Source organism: Macaca nemestrina, chromosome 7 (genome assembly GCF_043159975.1).
Source record: "Macaca nemestrina isolate mMacNem1 chromosome 7, mMacNem.hap1, whole genome shotgun sequence".
NCBI lineage: Eukaryota > Metazoa > Chordata > Mammalia > Primates > Cercopithecidae > Macaca > Macaca nemestrina.
In genome coordinates, this window is record NC_092131.1 from 40,085,627 (window position 1) to 40,110,920 (window position 25,294).

Consider the following 25,294-nt stretch of genomic DNA (forward strand, 5'->3'; position numbering starts at 1 on the left):
GAGAGGCCCAGATAGTAAGGAACAAAGGCCTCTTGCCCACTGCCAGCAAGAAACAGAGGCCTTCCAACAACTACATTAGGGAGCTTGGAAGCAGATACTCCAGCTCCAGTCAAGCCTTGAGACAACTGCAGCCCTGGCCACCAGCTTGACTATAACCTGTTGAGCGCCACTGAGCCAGAAACACCCAGCTAAGCTACTCCCAGACACTTAACCTTCAGAAACTATGTGAAATAATATGTATTTGCTGTTTTAAGCTACTAAACTGTGAGACAATTTGTTAATGGAACAATAGATAAGTATTACACCACTTAATTAAATCTAAAACATTTTTATTCGTTTAATTTTTTTCATTTTTAAAGAAAGACTTCAACCAAAAGGCTATAACAAAGAAGAACACTGAAAAAGTTATTCCACATAATTCTAACCTGTAAAGACTTATTCACTCAGAAGATGAAACATAAAAGATAAAACATAAACCTTCAACGCATTACTAAAAAATCAAAATCTAAAGCAGCATACCTTTGTAGAACTTCATCACAGGTGAGTTCCCGATAAAGATGAACTTTACTACTTGTCAAAAGTAATTTTTCTTCAGTGTTAAAATATCGGGGAAAACGGGATTCTGCTATCTCAACCAGTCTGTGGGTAAAAAAAAAACAGCACAAACAAAAATAGTTAATTCTATTTAAAGTCACATTGCTGAATCTCTAAATAATTTTACTTGAGAAACTTCTAAGTATTATCAATAGAGCAAGTATAAGCAAAATGGCTTAATATACAGGTTTAGAAATGTAAGCTCTCCTTTGCAAGCACTAACAGAGGTTAGCAGTCATAGCATGAAACTAGCAAGGGCTGTTGGATCTCATCTAATCTTGAGCAAACAACAATGTCTCTTGAGATTTATCTTTCTGGGATCAAATATGTTTTTTGTAAATGATATTTAGAGTAGCAGCTATAAGGTATGTTTACTAAATAAGAATGCTTTCATTTTCTTGAATGAAATAAGTATATTTGAACAAATATGGCATATTGTATTATAATAGATATCAGTAAGTCTTCATGTCTCATTCCAGAAAAATACGCTTTCTCAATTGAAACAATTCAGGCAAATTAATGTTATGCAATAATTCCTTGGTAAACAGAAAATTATGGCCCAAACAAATTAATGTTCCAATATTTTCTTAGTAAACAAAAAGTGATTTTCTAAACACTGATTTCTGGCCTCAAAGCCAGTTTAATATATGCAGTAGGCCAAACACAAGAGAGTGACAAGTTAAAACACCATCATTCATATTATAAGATATGGAAAGCATTACTAGAAATTTCTCATATTTATGGCTTAAAATGTTAAAAATATAAGTCTTTGAGTTTAACCATCTCATTTCATTTTAAATGTTTTGAGTTTAACCGTCACATTTCATTTTAAATGAAATGACACTTTATCAGCCCTAGTACTTAGCCATCCCAGGGGAACTGGGAGGAGAGGCTGTAAACTCGAAAACCATCCTATATTTTATGTTCCATTTAGAGACTCAAAAGTACAAAAGAACAGTGTTTTCATTTCGAAATAGAGTTCTGAGAAGAGGCTGGGAACTTTGAAAAGATAAACAAAACAAGTCCTTACATTTGCTCTGATTAGAAATAAAAGAGAAAAACCTAAAACAGGAAAAGAGAAGAGAGAACTTCAACAACTGTTTTTAAGTATATTTTTGAACAATTTGAAAAGAAAAATATACATAGCTAAGTTGAACAGGAAGAGGAAAAAATACTTCATGAGTAAGGAATAGTACCAAAAGAGGTGTGAAGAGTGAGAATAAAATGGATCAAATAACCATCCAGGAAAAGAGCTTAAGAGAGGCACAGGGATTGAAATGGAAGAAGGAAATGAGGTAAGTGAGGAAATCAAGCAATGAGATGGCACTGGCACAGGCAGAGCAGCCAAATCCTGACGGTTTGCGGGGAAAGCATAAATTTTTTGATTAGGGAAACTATTTGCTGCGTTTAGTGCTGGTCAGAGAAGTCAGCTAAAAATCTCTGGCACTTAGAACCTACCAGTTTTTAACAGGATAGGTCTGGCAACATCTTCTAGAAACATGGAAGTTTTTCAAAATTTGAATGCCCAGTTGATTAGGAACCAGATTGAGAGTACCTAGCTCATTAGCAACAAGAACTCAGCAGCTGACAATTTTCTGCCCTCTAGCACTAGGCTGGATTTCCACTAGTGGCTTGAGTAGTGAAAGGCTCTGGAACTTATTGCTGCTTTCCCATTGCTGAAGGCCTCGGAAAAGGAATAACAGTCGAAAGATAGACATGAACAACCTTTGTTCACAGTTACCATGCTAAATAACTGTATTAAATGGACCATTTACACACCAATATGCTGTAATTTTCTCTGTTTCTCCAAATGTTTTTTATTTTATAAAAAAATCTAAAAAATATAAATCAAAAACCAAATATAAATGCAGTATTCGACATGCCTCGCATTCATCCCAGTAACTTCTTGTGACAATCTTCATCACAAAGATCTTTTTTGTTTAGGGCAAAAAACAGAAAAGAACCTATCGTTTGCTCCCAGACATTAATTATATAAAGTTTGAAAATAATGCCATCTAGTGGATATCTTTTTATAAAAAATATTCTTTACAAAATGAGCACTTAAGATACATTCATTCAACAAATATTTATTGTTGACCTACTATATGCCAGGCACTGTTCTAGGTGCCGAGAATATGGCATTGAACAACCACCACCACCAAAAGAAAAAGAAAAACCCTTCTCTCATGGGGTTTACATTCTACTGAGGAAGACAAATAAATATATATTACATATCAGGTAATAAGGCTCTAGAGGAAAATGAAGCAGGATGAGAGAATAGAATGTGACAGGTGGGGCTAGTGCTATTTTATATTTTATGTAAGGTGAACTGACAAAGCCTCATTAATAAGGTGACATTTGAGCAAAAGCTTAAAAGAGGTAAGAAAATGAACCATGTGGATATCCAGTGAAATAGCACACAAGAATAGGGAATTATAACAAGTGCAAAAGCTTACATGTGGAAAGATGCCTGGTGTGTCTGAGAAACAACAAAGAGACTAAAGTATCTGGAACACAGGGAGTAAGAGGGAGAATAATAGAAAACAAAGAGCTAGCCAAGGCCAAGATCACATAAGACCTTTAGGTCTGTGGTATTTTTTTAGCTTTTATTTAGCAAAATGGGAAGCCTAGAAGCAGGAACAACATGATCTGACTTCTTTTTTTTTAAAGGACTGCTCAAACTGCCAAACGGAGAAGAGGCTTGGGCAAGAGTGAAAGCAAGGAGATCAGCTAGCACAGACAAGAGCTGGTAGTGACCAGTTAAGAGCTGGTAGTGATCTCACCCAGGGAAGTAACAGGTCAAGTGATGAGAAGTAACTGGACTCCAGATATAGTTCAAAAGAGGAGCTAAAAGAATTTCTTGGCCAGGCGTGGTGGCTCACGCCTGTAATCCCAACACTGTGGGAGCCGAGGCAGGCAGATCACCTGAGGTCAGGAGTTCAAGACCAGCCTGGCCAACATGGCAAAACCCCGTCTCTACTAAAACTATAAAAATTAGCCAGGTGTGGTGGCACACGCCTGTAATCCCAGCTACTCAGGAGGCTGAAGCAAAAGAATCACTTGAATCTGGGAGATGGAGGTTGCAGTGAGCCAAGATCATGCCACTGCACTCAGCCTGGGCGACAGAGTGAGGTTCCATCTCAAAAAAAAAAAAAAAGAAAGAAAGAAAGAAAGAATTTCTTGACTAATTGGATGAGTGTCTAGAAGAATGGAATCACAATTTTATTGAAGCAGAAAAGACAAGATTCAGATAAAGGTTTTGGTTATTGGTGCTATTTGCATGTTTTATTTCCTTTATGAGGGAATCAAAAATGCAGTTTTGGACGTATCAGGAAATCCATGTATGTAAACCTATCCAAGTTCCATGTCATTATGCAAACGAATATGAATCTGAAGTTCATGGGAAAGCTCAGAATTCAGATATCAATCCAGGAGTTATAGCCCATAAAAGATTTTAAACATCATAAGACCAGATGATATTAGGGATTGAGTACAGATATAGAAGAGAAAAGGTCCTAGGACTGAGTTCTAGGATTCCCCAAAGCCTAGAAGTTAAAATGATGAGGAGGATCCAGCAAAAGGGACTGAGAGGAGGAGGTGATCAAGAAGGTAGGTGTAAAATAAGAGAGAGTGGCTCCAATAAGCCAAGTGGGCTGGGGATGGTGGCTCACGCCTATAATCCCAACACTTTAGGAGGCCAAGGCAGGAGGATCTCTTGAGCCCAGAAGTTTAAGACCAACCAGGGCAACATACCAAAATCTTATCTGTACTAAAAATTTAAAAATTAGCTGGGCATGGTGGCACGTGCCTGTGGTCCCAGCTACTCAAGAGGCTGAGGTGAGAGGATTGCTTGAGCCTGGGGGGTCAAAGTTGCAGTGAGCCATGATAGCACCACTGTACTCCAGCCTGGGTGACAGAGTCAGGTGAGACCCTGTCTAAAAAAATAAAAAGAAGTCAAGGGAAGAAAGCTTTTTAAGAAAAAGAGAGTGATCAACTCTTTCAAATGCTGCTATTGGGTAGGATAAAATTTTTTTAATTAGTTGCATTATAGAGCTGGGAACTAAAGCCTGGATAGAGTGAACTCAAGAGAGAATGAAAGAAAGGATTTTCACTTCTGCCCACAAAGGATTAACTGGTACAAGAATTGCACTAAAATAATAAGTAGAAAATCAGACAGAATACATGAAATAACAGCTTTCAGGTACTGAACAAGAGAAAGCTTGAGAGTGTAATCCTTGAGAGAAAGGAAACAAACACAATGTGCTTACAATCGCCTCAGCTTGCTCCAGAGGCAGTTTCCAGGCTGCAAAACAAGAAAGGGAAAGCAAACAGAACCTGGCAGACAATCCGAGTTGAGGAGATGGGGATCAGAGTTCGGGAAAGCTAAGGTGGCTAGAACTTAGGGGGCAGAGTACCAGAGAGGAAGCAGGTGTGCAGAGTGAGCACTGCAGAGATCTGCAGAAAGGTCCACTTGAGAACTAATCTGCACATGTGTGAAGGAAAACTACCTGAGGCTGAGGAAAGGACCACCAGAAAGTATCAGACTGAACAATTCCTAGTGCCCACACAGGGTGGGAACATTCGGGTTTACACAAGATGAAGAATAAAGAGACCTTATTATACACTGGGCATTGGGCAGAATTTTCAGAAGCATTTACCTTAGTAGTGGAGCTAAATAAGTTTCAGAATAAAAACCACAGTCACGCGCTGCATAACGACATTTCAGTCAATGATGCATCACTTATACAACAGTGGTCCCATAAGCTTATATAGTATATTTTGACTACACCTTTCCTTTGTTTAGATACACAAATACTTACCATTGTGTTGTAATTGCCTATTCAATACAGTAACACGCTGTACAGGTTTATAGCCTAGAAGCAATAGGCTATATCATATAGTCTAGGTGTGCCATAGGCTATACCATCTAGGTTTATGTAAGTACACTGTATGGTGTTCATACAACAACGAAATTGCCTAACAATGCATTTCTCAGAACATATCTCCATTGTTAAGCAAAGCATGACTATACCTGGGATTTTTCTACAACAAAATTCAAAAGCAACCTTCAAAAGGATCAAACTAATACTAAACTGTACCTTAAAACAAAACCTAACACTCTTTAAAGACATACGTTAAAATCCAGCACCCAACAATGTAAAATTTACAATGTCTAACATAGAATTTAAAAATTACCAGACAAGTAAAGGAAGAGGAAAAGATCCATAACCAGGAGAAAAATCAGTCAAAAAAAAACAGATTTAAAAATATATATATGATGGCATTCATAGATAAAAACCTCAAAACGGCTATTATTAATCTTCTCCATTTGCTCAAGAAAGTAAATGAAGCAGGGGTTGTCAAACTGTGCACTATGGCCCATGCCTGGCCCATTGCCTGTTTTTGTCAATAGAGTTTTATTAGAACACAGACATATTTTTAATATTTTGTTTGACAAAATAGAAGCACTTCTACTACATTCTGAAGTATAACTGTTGTCTCAAGTAAAAACACCTGTATAATTGGGTTCTAAGATTAAGAAGTCACTTTTTCCATGGGAGACCATTTTTACTTGAAAGAATGATTGACAGATAAACTATGCTTTTTCTGACTTAAATATTTGGTAGATGTTTTCTCAAAATGAGCAAAATAAGCCTGACACTTCAAAAAAAACAAGTGGCAATATTTACTGCCAATGATAAAATTCAAGCTTTTAATGAAAAATCAAAATTCTAAAAAACTTACATCTGCTACGATGAGTTTGACTGCATCCCAATACTTAAATACTTTTTGTTCAGATCAGTGAAGATACTAATGAAATTTTTTTATATTGAGTAATAAAATGTGTCAACATTTAGAAGAACTCCATAAGACAGTGAACCAATATTTTCTGAGTGACAAATGCATAATATTACAAAATCATGCATGGGTAAATATCCATTAAAAGCCTAAGACAGATGAATAGATTTTAATGTAACTATGGAAAAAATGCAATAATATGGTTTCAGATTCTATATCACAACCAACCTCTAGGCAACTATTACTCAATTCCTGGTGTAGTATCAAAGAAGCATATCTTTAATTATCTGAAGAGAATATTAAAATATTCCTCCCTTTCCAGCTATAACCAGTATAAGGCCAGATCTTCATATCTCAACCAAAACAACAGATTGCAAAAGACTGAATGCAGAAGTAGATATTCGAATCCAGCTGTCTTCTGTTAAGTCAGATGCTAAAGAGATTTGCAAAAACGTAAAACAATGCCACTCTTTTCCCACCTTTTTTAGTCAAAAATGTATTTATTTCCCATAAAAAAATACATGTAAAGGCCAGGTGCAGTGGCTCACATCTGTAGTCCCCACCACTCAGGAGGCTGAGGCAGGAGGCTCTCTTAAGTCCAGGAGTTGGAGGTTACAGTGAACTATGATCATGCCACTGCACTCCAGCCTGGGTGACAGAGCGAGACCCTGTCTCTTTTAAAAAAAAAAAAAAAAAAAAAAAAAAAAGTATGACGGGCAGTTTTGTGTCAACTTGGCTAGGCCATAGTCTCCTGTTATTCTATCAAACGCTAATCTACGCATTGTTGTGAAAGGATTTTGTAGATGTCATTAATGTCCATAAACAGATGACTTTAAGTACAAGAGATTATCCTACATAATCTGGGTGGGCTAATTCGATCACTTGAAAAGCCTTAAGAGCAGAACTGAGGCTTCCTTTAAAAAGATGAAATTCCACCTATGGACAACAGCTTAGGCCCTTGCCTAAGAGTTCTAGCCTGCCCTTTCCAACAGCCTGCCCTGTGTATTTCAGACAACTCTACATCTGCATATGCCAGTTCTTTGCAATAACTCTCTTAATATATGTGTTCTACTGGTTCTATTTTTCTAATGGAGCTGTGTTTTGGTACAATATGCTAACATGTAATGGCCGGGCACAGTGGCTCACGTCTGTTATCCCAGGACTTTGGGAGGCTGAGATGAACAGATCACTTGAGGTCAGGAGTTCGAGACCAGCCTGGCCAACATGGCAACACCCTGTCTTTAATTTAAAAATTCAAAAATTAGCCCAGTGTGGTGGCAGGTGCAATGGTGGGCACCTGTAATCGCAACTATTCAGGAGACTGAGGAAGGAGAATCGCTTGAACCTGGGAAGCAGAGGTTATAGGGAACCAAGATCACACCACTGCACTCAAGCCCAGGCAACAGTGAGACTCCATCTCAAAAACAAAAACAAACAAAAACACACCATGTAATGGACTTACTGCATAATAGATAATAGTTAAATATTCTTTAAATATTCCAGTTTAAATTTCTAATATGATAAATATCAATTGACATAATCCACCTAAAGAGTGTAAGGGTCCTGAAAATTAAAACTTTAAAAACTACAGCCATAAAGCAAAATCTGAAAGGTCAACCACCAAAAAAATCATAGATAATAAAAGATAGCATAACCAAAGTTAAAAGACAAATTATAGAATTCTAGCCTAGGAACAAAATCATGTAAACATAAATATCCATAATACACAAAGCATTTATATATATCAACAAGAAAAAATGGACAAATTGCCAAAGAAATATAAATGGACAATGAATATATGTTGGCTCACAATAGTTAAAACAACGAGCTATCCCTTTTTTCCCATAAGTATGACAAAATTAAAGAAACTAAAAACAGTGATGAAGGCTCTCAAAGTACTGTTGGTTGAGACACAATTATATACAATATTTCTAGAGGAGAATGTGGCAGTTTACACAAAAATTGAAAATATATCCTTAATGGATTTCTGATGGATTAAAGATATTGACATAAAAGATAAAACTATAACTATATTAGGAAAAAACTATAAGACAGTATCTTTGATACCTAATAGTGGGGGAAAACTTAATTAAGATCTGAAAACCAATACCATTGGGCAACAACTTCAAATTTACAAATTTCTGGCCAGGCACGGTGGCTCATGCTTAGAATTCAAGCACTTTGGGAGGCGGAAGCAGGAGGCCTGCTTGAGTCCAGGAGTTCGAGACCAGCTTGAGCAAGATGGTGAGACTCAGCTCTACAAAAAAATGTTTTTAATTAGCCAGGCATGGTAGCACACACCTATAGTCCCAGCTATTCGGGAGTCTAAAGCAAGGGGATCCCTTGAGCCCAGTAAGTCAAGACAGCAGTGAGCCATGATTGTGCCACTGCACCGTAGCCTAAGTCAGACCTCATCTCTACTTAATTTTTTTTAATTATAAATTTCTCTTCAACAAAGGATACTATAAAGATGACAGATAACAGAGCAGGAGGAGATATTTACAATGTATAAAACTGACAATTAATATTTAGAAGACATACAAAAAGCTTCTGCAAATCAAGGATAAAAAGACTGGAAGCCCAATGGGAAATGGGATAAAGACAGATTCATAGACAGAAAGCCCAAATGTCAAACAGGTATTACTGAATGAAAGAATGAAAACACTACTTGGATCCTTTCTCAGAGTCAATCATTTTTTCCAACCACAGTTCGTGGAAAGAGGACATGAGTTCACCTCTCAGCTATATCTTTTTTTTTTTTTTTTTTTTTTGAGACGGAGTCTCGCTCTCTCGCCCAGGCTGAAGTGCAGTGGCGCGATCTCGGCTCACTGCAAGCTCCGCCTCCCGGGTTCACGCCTTTCTCCTGCCTCAGCCTCCTGAGTAGCTGGGACTACAGGGGCCCGCCACCGCGCCCGGCTAATTTTTTGTATTTTTAGTAGAGACGGGGTTTCACCATGGTCTCGATCTCCTGACCTTGTGATCCGCCCACCTCAGCCTCCCAAAGTGCTGAGATTACAGGCGTAAGCCACCGTACCCGGCCTACCTCTCAGCTATCTTACTAGCTATATGATCTTGGGCAAATCACACGGTTTCTGTCCCATTTTTCTTATTTCTAAAATGAAGATCATAATACCCCCCTCCTCACCCGACAGTGCTGCTGTATGCATCAACTGAGATGAATGTCAATTACATCATGCTGCAATATGCTCTAATTTATAAAACATTATTTATAGCATTATCAGTCTTAATGACCATCACATTACAGAATGGCTAGCATCCCTAGACCACATCTATTTATTACTGTAAAAAAAACCGCTTATTCTTGCACCCCCCTACAAATTTCCAAAGTACCTACTAAAGGGGAAACTGTCTGTCTTACTCCCCCAACTAAGAACTACTAATTTATAAAACGGAAGTAGCACCATTCTAAAGGGCCATGCTGTCAGAAAAGCTACCTTTATACTCTTAGTCCATCAAACCCCAAAACATCCCTGAAAACCTATTAAGAGCTTTATTTCTAAAATCTCCTTCCTCCCTGGATGAATCATTTGTGTATCAATTGCTAGTGGAGATGTCCTGAGGTAAAACACCACTGCCTTCCCAACTTCCCCTTCCATATCATCTAACTTAGCCTAACCCTACATATACTCTCAATGTCCCACTGCCCAGAACCACTCATTTCTGATACACAAATAATGCTAACTATCAATCCCACAATCAAAGGATTTACTGTGGTAGAACGCCTCAGAAAATGGTTAGAAGTGCTCCTCTTTTAAAAGAAAAAGAAGTTCTAGGTCACATATTAGTTTTTCTTTTGCCATCAAATCTCACCTTGCAAGTGACTATCTATGCCTTAATTTGGACCTGATAGCTACAATGCACTTTAAAGATTCCAATTCTGGAAAGAGTTAACTGCTCATGGATACAGAGAGACTTCTTTCCTAACCAGTTCCAGAATCAAAAGGCATATGTCAATTAAGGAGCAAAACCCTGTTCAGAATTATTAGTTCCCTATGTGACTTCATAGCTCTTATATAAAAGGAAAAATAAAAGCTTTTCATTAGTGACCACATGCCAACTTGAAATAAAACATATGCTTAATGTAAAAAGTTTTCCAAAATCCTAGTTAAAATATAGCATCATAAATGTGCTAAAATGTAGGCTTACTGCTTCTCAAAGCTTCTTGTACATATGCACTATTTCTCTGTTCATTCATTCAATATGTATTACTGAATATAATGATATGAATCTATTAATTTCTTACAGATTCCAGAATATTCCAAAGCTTTGTTACAGTAATAAGTACTTATGACTATTTCTACTGTATATCCTAGAAACTTTTCAGGATCTCCCTCCCCACTAATTCACCTAGATTTACAAATGATAAGGCAGCAAAACTGAACTGAGGAAAACCTACCCAGTGTCATGAAACCATCTCAAAAAAATGAGTAAGAGGGAATTTATCTCCCCTATTGTTTCTTTCTGGGTCAAAGATTCCAAATTTATACCAAAAAGCAAATATGTCAACGGTCTTAAGACCACACTGGTATTACCTTCAGAATCAGCCCGAGTCATGGCTGGTCACTACCACTCCCTGCCTCCAATTTTATATACAAATCCAGAAAGAATGATACTCTAAATACAGCTATATGGCACATAACAACGGGGATATGTACTGAGAAATGTGTCATTAGGCAATTTCACTGTTGTGCGAACATCATAAAGTGTACTTCTACAAACCTAGATAGTATAGCCTACTACACACCTAGGCTATATGGTATAGCCTATTGCTCCTAGGCTACAAACCTGTGCAGGGTGTTACTATACTGAATACTGTAGGCAATTGTAACACAGTGACAAATATCTTTGTATCTAAACTTTAACAAGATACAGAAAAATTATGGTATTATAATCTTATGCAACCACCATCTTACATGCAGTCCATCCTTGACTGAAATGTTATGTGGCTCATGACTGTAGTTTGTTAGGTATTAAAGATAACTATCTGTGGGGAACTTGGCACTCTGAGAGGTGACATGCCCACCAAATACAGCAGCTCCCTCAGATCTAAGCTTAGCCATTGCTCCCACACACTACCAATACAAGTACCTCTCCTTTGTATACTAAGTTATAATATTTACAATTTCACATTTTAGTGATTATTTGATTGTCTTCCTCCCTTGCTGGACTAATTGTCTTCCCAATTTTCAAAGTTTTTCTGATTTCATTACAACTCAGGAATATTCACTTCTACCTCCTAAAATTCCAGTCGTATATCCTATCTCCTCAGGACCTTCCTGGCTCTCATCTCTTACTTCCCTACATCCCTCAGATTTTCTCACATACTTATTGATCCCCTTCAATTTGCAGTTCTAAAACCAAACCTTCTTTTTCCTTTACCCGTTTTATTTCTCCAAAAGCGTTATTTCAATACATCTATTACTATTTGCCATCCATATTACCTTCATTTTTTATTCTTAACCCACAGTGCCAACTTTTTGTGATTGTCTCTAATATGGACAATATATTGTTAATTCAGTTCATGTATACTGAAATTCTCATGGTAGCCAAAATTTTCATAGACTAGAATGTGGGGATGGGTCACTGGATTAATCAATTTATCTACATTCTCAAGGTATGTACAAGCATATGCTACCTAAGACTATATCATATCTTAAGCAGAAGTCCAGTGGGTTAAACAAAACAAGCAAGAAAACAGCAGATCTCTTCTGGATCAATCAGAAGAGGATCCGGATCTTTGCCTGAATAGCATTCCCCTCTCCCCAAGGCAATCCCTGTAACTCAGTCTGGTTAGCACCAGACTACACAATTATCTAATTCAGGGGTGTCCAACTTTGACATCCTTGGGCCCCAGAGGAAGAAAAAGAATTGTCTAGGGCCATACATAAAATACACGGACACTAATGATAACTGACGGGCTTTAAAAAAAAAAAAATCACAAAAAAGTCCTAACGTTTTAAGAAAGTTTATGAATTTGTTGGGCCACATGCAAAGCCATCCTGGGCTGCATGCGGCCCATGGGCTGTGGGTTGGACAAACCTGTTCTAATTGTTAAATAGTCTGGAGATACAATTGTGGTCTATGATGAACAAGTATGATTAACAACTATTTAGATTACTATCTTCTAAAAGACAATAAACTACTTAGTGCATTGCTTCTAAAAATAGAACTGACCTTTCCAAAGTGCTTTTAAGTATATTATCTGCAGGGTTTTCTTTTTGTTTTCTGTAATACATTTTAAACTTAAGTAATTTTTATTTATTCCTCCTTTGATTTCTCCCTCCTTCTTAGTAAAAAGATATCTAGATATTTATAGGAAGAAATTATTTTCTACTTTTTCTCACTTACCCTAAATTCTATATATGTGAATCCTTTAATCCTTCATCATATTAATCCTTTAAACACATTCTCATTTGTGCTGATTAGCTGGCTAGCTTTGTAAGCACAAAGTGGAGACAATGCTAAAACATACAGAGCTACAACATGGTCCTTTTTGACTCTCATATTTCCCTAGCTTGCCTCTTCTCTAAGTCCAGAAACAGCTGGGGCTGGGACAGAAACTGTTAATTACCAATCCAATATCCATTTCCACTTCTTCCTTGCTATGAGAGCCCCAGTTTTATTCAGGCAGCAATATTAACCTGACAACTCATCATGATTGTTATGACAATCTTCTCCCCTCACTTTCCCAGCCTCTTTTTACATATAGAGGTGACTCAGTGAGAAATCTGCAAGAGGACTACAGGCAGCAAAAAGGAAATCCACAGAAGGGAGGAGGCAGATATTCTGAATAAAAGTACACTTTCCTGATAAAAGATATAGTTGGCCCTTTTCCTTCCCATTGACTTGAGCACAGAATGAATCCAATGTCTGAAAATGTACATGCCCTAGGTCTCCCTGTCATCACTGAGACCTGAGTGACCCAGTGCCAGCAACCACCTACTCAGGTCTTGTTATAAGAGAGAAATAAACCTGTTTTTGTTTAAGCCACTGTTCTTTGGGTAGTCAGTTATCTGCAGCAGTAAGCTTTCCTAACCGACTGACCAACCTTTCCTGATAATTCCAAATAGGGGTTAAGCTGTCCTGTAACAGAATGAAGGAAATGTGATCAGACACTACAGGGCCAGCTCCATTCTATGACCCACATAACAAACTAGAAGGTGGTATAAGAATGCCAAGTCTGGCATATATATCAAAGAGCATTCCTATTTTTTATTCTACCTGGCCCTATCACCAGACCTCAAAATCCATTCCATGTGGGAGCCAGATGATCGCTCATTTTTTTTTTTCACATGGTTACCATTTTATTTTTGGTATGGTGAGAACACTTAAGATCTGATCTCTTAGCAAATTTCAAGTATATAATACAGTATTATTAACTATAGTTGCCGTGCTGTACACCAGAACCGACAAAGAACTCAAACAAATTTACAAGAAAAAAACAAACAACCCCATCAAAAAGTGGGCAAAGGGTATGAACAGACACTTCTCAAAAGATTTATGCACCCAACAGACACATGAAAAAATGCTCATCATCACTCGCCATCAGAGAAATGCAAATCAAAACCACAATGAGATACCATCTCACACCAGTTAGAATGGTGATCATTAAAAAGTCAGGAAACAACAGGTGCTGGAGAGGATGTGGAGAAATAAGAACACTTTTACACTGTTGGTGGGACTGTAAACTAGTTCAACCATTGTGGAAAACAGTGTGGCAATTCCTCAAGGATCTAGAACTAGAAATACCATTTGACCCAGCCATCCCATTACTGGGTATATACCCAAAGGATTATAAATTATGCTGCTATAAAGATACATGCACATGTATGTTTACTACGGCACTATTCACAATAGCAAAGACTTGGAACCGACCCAAATGTCCATCAATCACTCATTTTAAGCCTTGTGGAGAATGGAATAAAAAACCAAATACAATATAAAGTTCAACACCTATTCTCAAATGAGCTTCATAAGAGCTCCTTGTGAACTATGCAACATAATTCCAACAAAGGAACTAAAATCTTACCTCTTCATTTTCCAACCTGCCTCTGATGTAAATACCAACATGCACATAGGCAGAAAAAGATATGAAGGAGAAATAAGTAAATATGGAGGATGCAAAAAGTAAATAATTAAGGCTCTATGCAAAGACAAAAAACATAAGACTTTCCATAAATTCATTTGGAAAATGCAGACAAGTCACCTGCTACTCTTCTGCTACTGTATGTATGCAGATATCACCCAATTCATTGATAAGGTTTTTACACTGCTCTGAACTGTAATACTAGATCTGATTGATCCAGAGAAGATCTGCTGGTTTTTTATTTGTTTTGTTTAACCCACTGGACTTCTGCTTAAGATATGATATAGTCTTAGGTAGCATATGCTTGTACATACCTTGAGAATGTAGATAAATAGATTAATCCAGTGATCCATCCCCACATTCTAGTCTATGAAAATTTTGGCAACCATTAGAATTCCAGTATACATGAACTGAATTAACAATATATTGTCCATATTAGAGATAATCACAAATTACAGATGCAACAGTTTACTCCTTAAGAAGACATCCTAAACTCAGTTTTGTATGTGGTGCACAGAAAGCAGAAATCCATTACAGTGAACTGAACTGCTGTTATAAAAATAATCTTAATCTTTGAATTATTTACCCAAATTCCCCAGGACCTTTGTAAGAGCTATTTGCACATTAGCTATTTATGACATAACTGGCTATTTAATACCTACTTGGCTTGTTAGTTGAAGGCTAGTCATTGGCATTTCAAAGATTACTTGGACAATTTGAGTGAACCACTGTCTTTACCAGCTTTAATCTCAAATATATTTTCATGTTCAAATTTCCAGTGGTCTCAATGTTTATTCTTCGGTTCTTTTTTTTTTTTAGCCACTTATTTAAGTCAAGATCCAAATAAGTTCATCACACAGCAATTGATCAACAAGGTTTTTAAATCTGTTTTAATCCAAAGGTTCCCCTTCCAAGTATTTTTTAATCTTACAATTTATTTGTTACGGAAACCAAGTTGCTTGTTCTGTTATTTCCCACAGTTTGGATTCTGCTAATTGCATTTTCTAGAGTAGTTTGACGTGTTCCTCTCTTCCCTAGCTATGTTATAAACTGGTGGCTGGATCTGAAGCCTTGATCACATTCAAATTTGATTGTTCTTCCATCAGAAAGTACCCCAGTGACTCGTCATCTTTTCGTGATGTTAAATGCCTAGATCCATTAGATTGTCAGAGTTTGTAATTTGGTAATATTCTAACATTCCTTATTCATTTACTACTGGGATACATTTATAAAAAGACCAATTTAGGCCAGGCGCAGCGGCTCACACCTGTAATCCCCAACACTTTGGGAGGCCAAGGCAAGCGGATCATCTGAGGTCAGGAGTTCAAGACTAGCCTGGCCAACATGGTGAAACCCTGTCTCCACTAAAACTACAAAAATTAGCTGGTGTGGTGGCGCACTCTTGGGAGCCACTCAGAGGTTGAGGCACAAGAATCACTTGAACCCAGGAAGCGGAGGTTGCAGTGAACGGAGATCGTGCCACTGAACTCCAGCCTGGGCAACAAAAACAAAACTCCGTCTCAAAAAAAAAAAAGATCAGTTTATTACTCAGTAACAAAGTTCATATAAAAACAGAAAAATAGATACTTGACTTCTCTTTTTGCCCATTTTCACAATAATGAGTTGCTTCTTCAGAACCCTCCAATGACAATCAATTGGTTCCTTTTCATCTCTTAAAGTCATTATGGACTCATTTAATTATTTCATGTTTTAATCCACTGCTATTATTATTCACATTGATCTGCAATTTGTTCCATCTTTGGCCAGTGGGAGCCTCTTCTGAGTCTGTTGGACACCCCCAAATAGTCTTTGTAGCTTCCTCGCTAACTAATATGATGTTTCGCACTCAACTTTAAAATTTCCTACCCCAGAATTGAGTTAGCCATTTCCCCAAGGAACACTCGTTCCTTTTATTAAGAAATGGTATCTGGATTTCATAATCAGAGTCCCATTGTAAGTTGAGAAACATCTGTCCTTATAAAGCAGCTAACCTGCTGTTTTTCTTTTTAGTTTACCCTTTGTCCCATTTTCTACTTAAATTCCTCCTTATTTTTTCAACTTAACATCTTCCTGACTTTCTGCAAAACACAGTTTAGCCAAGATCCCTACTTATATCAATAAGGAATACAAAAGACAAAAAGAAACTGTTTCCTGTGTGAATTTTAAAAGAAAATTTTATTTAAAACAGCATTCTGTGTTCTTAAAAAAGGGGGGGGTAGCCGGGCATGGTGGCTCATGCCTGTAATCCCAGCACTTTGGGAGGCCGAGGCGGGTGGATCACAAGGTCAGGAGTTCGAGACCAGTCTGGCCAATAAGGTGAAACCCCATCTCTATGAAAAATACAAAAATTAGCCAGGCCTGGTGGCAGGCGTCTTTAATCCCAGCTACTCGGGAGGCTGAGGCAGGAGAATCGCTTGAACCTGGGAGGCAGAGGTGGCAGTGAGCCAAGATCACGCCACTGCACTCCAGTCTGGGCGACAGAGAGAGACTCCATCTCAAAAAAAAAAAAAAAAAAAAAAAAAAAGACAGGCACAGTGGCTCACACCTGTAATCCTAGCACTTTGGGAGGCCGAGGCAGGCAGATCACTTGAGGTCAGGAGTTCAAGACCAGCTTGGCCAACATGGTGAAACCCTGTCTCTACTAAAAATACAAAAATTAGCCGGGCATGGTGGCGCACACCTGTAGTCCCAGCTACTCGGGAGGCTGAGGCAGGAGAATTGCTTGAACCCGTGAGGTGGAGACTGCCATGAGCCCAGATCGCACCACTGCACTCCAGCCTGGCGACAGAGCAAGACTCCATCTCAGAAAAAAAAAGGGGGGGTGGAGGGGGGATGTTAACCTATGTGTAAATGTTTCATGCTGTATATAAGTTACAAAAGTAAAACATTATAATAGAAAATAAAATCTCATACCTTTCAGCACTAAATGCAGACTCTGTGTCAATGTACACCACAGCTCCTTCTAATCCTCCCATGTGGGTGGGTAATGTAGCCAAAATGCTCATCATTATACAAAACTGAGTTTTTCCACAACCTGGTGGACCTGTAATCTAAAAAAAAAAAATGTTATTTGGATAAACATCACAAGCCAGTCAAAGCAAAATCCTTTTAAGGCCGTGCCATATATGCAGTCCAAATAAACTGGGTTCCCAGGAGAGAATTAAGCCCAAGACATCCATCGTATGTAATGAATTAACTTCTCCCCTCTGCATCTGAATTGGCACTAGTTATGTACTATCCTTGGAGGAACTGAGAAAATAGTCACTCAAATCATCCACTGTAATTTGTAGTTCAGATGAGAAACTTTTAGTTGAGAAAGGCTGAAACATTCACTTATTTATACCATCATAACTTGGCATTCTACACCTTTTCCTCATAAAGATACTTATACTAGGACCTTAAAAATATTTAAGAGTCTTTAATAAATGGTTGAGCATTTGTTACAAATTAGCATTTCAAAACAATGTTGTACTAGTCCCATTAAGGGCTACTTTAATCCACTTTTTTAAGAGTATTTAGGGGTGAAGCGTACTGATGTATACAATTTACTTTCAAACAGTTCAGCAAATAAAAATATGTATGTGTATGCATATATGTATGTAGAAAGAGAAATAAAGCAAATTCATTGTTTTACAAACAACTGTTGAGTTTAGGTGACTCCTACTTTGAAATGTCTGTTTTGAAATCTTCATTGGCAGAAAACTATTTTGAGATTATAAAAGTTGAAACCAAAAGAGTATAGGCAGGAAATAATAGGAAATTAATTATATCCATATTCAAGTGTAACTAGAAGTAGTTCGGCTCTGTGTCCCCATCCAAATCTCATGCTGAATTGTAATCCCCAGTACTGGAGGAGGGGCTGGTGGGAGGTGATTAGATCATGTGGCAGTTTCCCTCTTGCTGTTCTCATGACAGTGAGTTCTCACAAGATCTGATGGTTTTAAAGTGTGGGGCACTTTCTCTTTCTCTCTCTCTCTCTCTCTCTCTCTCTCTGTCTCTCCTGTTCTGCCATAGTAAGATGTGCTTGCTTCCCCTGTAAGTTTCCTGAGGCCTCCCAACCATGCCTCCTGTTAAGCCTGCAAAACTGTGAGTCAATTACACCTCTCTTCTTCATAAATTACCCAGTCTCAGGCAGTTCTTTATAGCAACGTGAGAACGAACTAATACAGTAGTTAACAAAATTAATTTGAAAATGTTTAGAAATATCTCCTTTAAATATATGCTATTTGTCACATTAGTTGTGACACCCAAATTTTTAGAACCAATGCACTATTTCTTTGTGAAAACAACACTAAGGGACTTTTTTTTTTTAACATTGAGAGGAAGGGAAGAGGAGAGGAAGGGAAAAGAAAAAAAAAATCTAAGAGAGGAAAAAAAGTCTGGGTTAAAACTGAGACATACAATAAAGAAATTGTCTCAGATACATTATAAAGTAGGAAGAAATAAGTAGGAATGATCCATGAGTCTAAATCATCTAGATCTGTGGTTCCCAGATTTGAGTGAGCATTAGATTCACCTAGAAAGCTTGTTAACCAGCATTTCTGGTTCAGTAGGTCTGGGTTATGGCCTGAGAATTTACATTGCTAGTAAGTTCCCAGGTAATGCTGATGTTATTATATACTTTGAGAACCATTGTTTCAGAATTTAGTCTAAAGACAAACTTCATTTATCAAAGTTCAACCTTAAAACACAAATGTTTAGCACATGCCTGTAATCCCAGCTACTCCAGAGGCTGAGGCAAGAGAATCACTTGAGCCCAGGAGTTCTAGACCAGCCAGGGCAACTAAGCAAGACCATTTCTCAAAAAAAAAAAAAAAAAAAAATTCCCATATTTAAAACTACATGCTGGTTTATAATCTTTACAATGATCATTTAGACTTTAAGAGTAAATAATTACTCCTGTCAATAATAGCTTGCCAGATTATGAGTGATCAGTAAAGACAGTTCTCCAAACTTCTTTGACCACATACCCCAACAAATCAGCCAAAAAAAGTAATCTAAACAAAATTTAGTACAACCCTCCAATATACGCATATTTATTATACACATACTATTTTACTAATATATCCTATACAGTATAAAACACACACGAAGTATGAATTAAAAATCACAAACATTAAAAATCATTTTATAATATTTATTACGTATATAAAAGATCTTTTTGCTCTCATAAAAGCTTATCATTTTTAGTAGAGCAATGATAATAATGAAAATAATAAGAAACCAAATTGTATTTTTAAAAAATAATAACATGAACATTTTGTGATTCGGTGATTGAAATGTCAGGTCCTAAGTTCCACTTATTTCAGAACTTAACTGTAATGGCTGCATAGCTGAAAGGGGATAATTACAAAGATGCAAGGATTGACATTAAAGAAATACATCATTTGTTGGACTTAACTAAATTACTACTTGCATTTTTCAATACCTTCCATCAATTATGCAAACGCTTTTATTGATCTTTGGTTAAGAAAGTTCCATCTTCCTTCTCGTCAATTGATCTTGCAGACTAAGCAAAACATGCCACATTTTAACATTTTTAACTGGTTTAAAAACCCACTGAAACTTTTTTGTGTGTGCTTACATTTATTTATTTTTACTGAAGTATGACAATCAGCCAGAAAAGTACACGAATCACATCTGAGCAGTTTGATGAATTTCTACCACAATACTCATTTGCCACCAGATATGTATCATGGGTTTTGCTTGTTTTAATATTTTTTAATTGATAAATAATAATATATATTTATGGAGTTCAATATGATATTTTGAAATATGTTTATAGTACATTGTAGAATGGTTAAATCAAGCTAATTAACATACCTATCACTTCATATACTTATCTTTTTTTGGTGAGAATACTTAAAATCTACTCTTAGCAATTTGAAATACACAACATTATTACTAACTATAGTTACCATGCTGTACAATAAATCACCAACATTTATTCCTACTGTCTAACAAACTTGAGACCCTTTTACCAACATCTCTCCTTCACCTATTCCCTCTTCCCCCCACTGACTGAAACTCTATTGGGAACATTTTTGAAGAGTATACAAAATATTTTTCCAAGTATTTTTTAAAAGTGCAGGTAAGTTTTCATAAGACACACATATCTTTGACAACAAAAATCACATGATAAAAGAAATATTCCAAACAGTGATTTTAAAAACATAGATGTGTTTTTATCCCAGCCTTTATAAAAGGCAGTTACATTTTCACTGCTTGTTAAAACATTACCTTTACCTTGAAGAAATGAAGTAAGAGTGTTACATTGATTGGTTGGTTGCTTGGTGTTTAATCTGCAATGCAGATTACATAGTCACTTGTCATACAAAAAGGGTCAGCAAATTTGACATCTCTTGTCTTTTAATAAAACATGCTTCACTCTTTTTTTTTTTTTTTTTTTAAAGACAGGGTCTCACTCTGTTACCCAGACTGGAGTGCAGTGGCATGAACATAACATACTGCAAGTGGCCTCAAATTCACACATGCCCAGCTTTTTTTTCGTAGAGATTGGGTTTCACCATGTTGCCCAGGCTGGTCTTGAACTCCAGGACTCAAGCCATCCACCCACCTCAGCTTCTCAAAGTGCTGAGGTTACAGGCATGAGCCACCATGCCTAGCCAACCCATCTTTTAAGTTCAATGATTCTGTTACAATCTTTGCTGTAAGATAATCAGAGATGCTCTTGTGATTCAAATGATTCTCATGGTCACTCCTCATCTCATTACGGAGTACAATAGGGATTCTATATAACGGTTAGGATTTTTTGTTTTTTTGTTTTGTTTTGTGACAGGGTCTCACTCTGTCACCCAGGCTGGAGTGCAGTGGCACGATCATGGCTCACTGCAGCCTCTGCCTTCAGGGCTCAAGCAATCCTCCCACCTCCACCACTCAAGCAGCTGGAACTACAGGCACACATCACCATACCCAGCTGTTTTAATTTTTTGTAGTGGCAAGGTCTCACTATGTTGCCCAGGATGGTCTTGAACTCCTGAGCTCAAGAAATCCTCTCGCCTTGGCCTCCCAAAGTACTAGGGTTACAGGCATGAGCCAACATGCCCAGCCTAACAGTCAGATTTTAACAAAAATTAACAACATTGATACCATATTGAAATACTAACTTTGCACATCTGACATCAACCTATGTGTTGCTATAGATTACCTAAGGATGATGCAACAGAAAAGTTGAAAGACTTTTACAGGGACCATCCATATACCCACCACTTACACTCTGCATTTACAATTTTTACTGTATTTCTTATACTATACTATGAATACACTGTATGCTTTCTGTATGATTAATCCATTCACCAATCCATCTTAGGGTTTTTTTAATGCATTTCGAAGTAAGTCAAACACATTAATATAGTTTCCCTCTAATAGTCCAGCATGCATAGCATTAACTAGAATTTAATATGTATTATTCCTTTTTTTTTGCAATTTTATATGTACTGAAATGTGCAAATTATAAGTCTACTATTTCATAAATTTGAACAAGTGCATACATGTATGCAACCTAAACTCTAATAAAGTCAAAACACTATCATTATCCCAGGAAATTCTCTAATATACATTGTTTTGTATTCACAAAGTCACTTAGTTTCAAGAATATATCTTCCCTCATACATCTTTATTTTAATGGCACAAAATGAAATTAGTTCATGTATTTCATTATTGAAACAAAATATAGCTACTATGATAATCTGAGCCTTGTTAGAAACATTTGTACTTCAAATATATAGCTTCCTCTCACATTAAATAATTTAAGTTCTCAATGATTCAAATCATCTTCAAAGATTTCTACGCATCTTCTGAAAGTATTTGTTCACGAAAGAATTCATTTAAGGCTGGGCACGGTGACTCACGTTTGTAATCCCAGCACTTTGGGAGGCTGAGGTGGGCGGATCACTGAGGTCAGGAGTTTGAGACCAGCCTGACCAACATGGAGAAACCTCGTCTCTACTAAAAATACAAAAAATTAGCCAGGCGTGGTAGCACATGCCTGTAATCCCAGCTACTCGGGAGGCTGAGGCAGGAGAATCACTTGAACCCGGGAGGTGGAGGTTGCAGTGAGCTGAGATGGCACCATTGCATTCCAGCCTGGGCAACAAGAGCAAAACTCCTAGTCTTAAAAAAAAAAATCATTTAAATTGTTGCCATATTGTTTCCTATGTTTTATTTCATCCATTTTATGAGCAAGTGTGTCCCTAATGTTACTAATAATGTACTGTATTTGGTCTTTTGCTGTTAACAAAACACAAAAGAGGCACAAAATTAATCTATCATTAATTTTAATGACATTTTTCTAGATACTGAGTTATGTATAACATAACTTTAAATGTCATGGAAAAACTTTTGTCAGTTTAACTTCCTGTCCCACATGTTCATTATGATGGCTTCCTACTATCGTTAGCCAGTATTTCAAGGGAATAAAATATCAGAAAGTATTTCTTGGTTAACAATAATGAATATAATTCCATCTATCAAATTGTCTTGCTTATAATTTCACTTTTTCTGGACATCTTCTCAGCTGAGATTAGATTGTTGTTGATTTTTACTTCATGAGTATCATAGGAGAAGCATCTGCTCTGACCTATACATGTGTGTGGCTCACTTCCACTCTCATTATTAGTACTGCATACAATTTACAGTTTCTTTGCAGGAATCTTTCTTGCCATTTATCTGTTTTGCAAGCTTTGATTTCGTTAAATCCATACATCCACCTAACTAGATATATGCAGACTTATAATTCATCCCAGGATGTTGAAAATAAAGGTAGCAGCAAGGGGCCTCTGTCAACCCCTGCATGCTTTCCTCGTGCACTATAACTGATACCTAACAGCCTGACACACAGACCAAGTGAGGATGTCAGTGTTGATCCACTGATTAAACGTTAATGAAGTTAAATTTCATTTGTTAGATTGAAATAATAAAAGTTTTAATATTTTCTTCCCACAACCTAATGAAACATTTTACATACCCTGCTTTGGAGAATGCTAGTCTAAATTCAGAGCTCTAAACATTTTTTATGGAACTTTCTTCATTTTCAAAAACAACATGGATCAAGTTAGTCACCAGATACGAGAGCAAGGGAAACTTCTGTCAGTAAAAGTTGAAAGTGGATCCTGAAACAAAGAAATGCTTATGCTTACTAATGATAGCAACAGGAGGCAGTCAAATGCCTAGGCAGATAGGGTAGGGCCAGGTACCTGGTGAAACCCCACCTCCAAGCCAGATACAGTGCAAAGCCTGAAAGCTAAGCTACAGGTTAAATCCCCTGACCAGAGTGAGAACTCATCTTCCTGTTTGGCACGCTTTCCTGTGGACTGATCCTCTCACCCTTCACCTATTTTACATACACCCACCCTTTCCTAATTGGTTTTCTACACTGTCATGCCCACCTTTGAGTGGTGTCCTTGCTTTAAACTTTTTTGCATAATTACAAACCAATCAGCATGCACTCCCCATTCTGTACCTATAAAGAACCCAAACTCAATCAGTACAGGAGGAGACAGCCGGACTTAAGGGAGATGGCCAGACTTTAGGGAAGACAGCTGGACTTCGGGGAAGAGATGACTCGACTTTGGGGAAGATGACCTGCCCTTCTGGTCCCCTCTCTAGCTATCCTCTCCACTGAGAGTCATTTTCATCGCTCAATAAAATTATCCGCCTTCACTATCCTTCAATTGTCCAATTGACCTCATTCTTCTTGGATGCCAGACGGGGCCCACCAAGTGCGGGTACCCAGAATGCTGTCACGCTGGCCCTTTGCCCTCGCCAGCAGAGGGCAACTGCCCCACATAATGAGGTAAGGGGCCAACTGAGCTGCTAACACACCACCATCTGCAGAGGGCAGAACTAAGAGAGCACTGTAACACCCACTCTGGGGATTCGGGGTCACAGGCACCCTCACCTGGGTTCTTCCATGGGCCCTTCATGGAGGTTGCTCCTGGAAGCTCCCAGAGTGGTTGGCCGGATCCCACCCTCGCCAGCTCATGCCTAGTCTGGCCATAGACCCCACACAGAGCTTGCTCCTGCTGGCACTCGGAGCCATGCTGGTCACATCCCGCACTCGCTCACTCACACCTGGGCATGAAGCTTGCTCCTGCCAGCACCTGGAGCAGCCAGCCAGATCCCACACTTGCTCACTCAAGTGCTCCCTCCTACAAGGGGTTGAGCATGGCAGGCCAAGTAAATGGGGTACCCCTGTCACAAGTCCAGCAAAGGGGCTGAGAAAAATCTTCCATCATTAATATCATTAGAGTGCTAACTAGCAGAAGAAAAAAGGACTAGCCTTTCTATACATACTATCCATATGCCAGGTTTTAGATATGTTCTCAGATTTAATGAGCTTAAAACTGTTAAATACTTTGTGATTTTTAAAAGGGTGAAACAAGCCATTTTTTAATTAAGATGATATATTTGGAAATATTCAGTAAAGTATCAAGTACCTTGAAAATGTAAAGTATTACTTTACTATTCCATCTTTAAAGAAAACATGTGAACAATAGCTGAAAAGTTAAACAAGGGCAACTGGCATTTTCCCTACTTCATCATTTGTATGTGCTGATTCAGTATAGTCTTGAAGAAAATAAAACATCATGTGAATAACAGTAAGAGATTTCTGGGTTGGTTTATTTGTTGAGTTTGAATTCAAGCTTGGATAGTAGCATTTACTTTAAACTATAATAAACAATTTCTAATTTTTTTAGCAATCTCAGATCCTGTTCACAAATTTTTTTCCTCTCTTCCTAGACTCAAAAAAATTATACCATATGTGATTTTATG

At 37.6% G+C, this 25,294-nt stretch overlaps 1 protein-coding gene across 18 annotated transcripts in view; it reads right to left on the minus strand.

Annotated features, from left to right (window-relative positions):
• LOC105472874 (RAD51 paralog B) overlaps window positions 1-25,294 on the minus strand; it is an 861,624-nt gene that overhangs the window by 800,734 nt on the left and 35,596 nt on the right. For all 18 annotated transcript variants that reach the window (XR_011625798.1, XR_011625797.1, XR_981891.3 and 15 more), the window contains 2 exons: window positions 17,414-17,550; window positions 520-639 (listed from right to left, as the gene is read on the minus strand). Coding sequence is in view for 9 of the 18 variants with exons in the window: in XM_071099979.1 (XP_070956080.1) it covers window positions 520-639; window positions 17,414-17,550 (257 nt within the window). In the remaining 9 variants the exon portion in view is untranslated. The remainder of the gene's footprint in view (window positions 1-519; window positions 640-17,413; window positions 17,551-25,294) is intronic.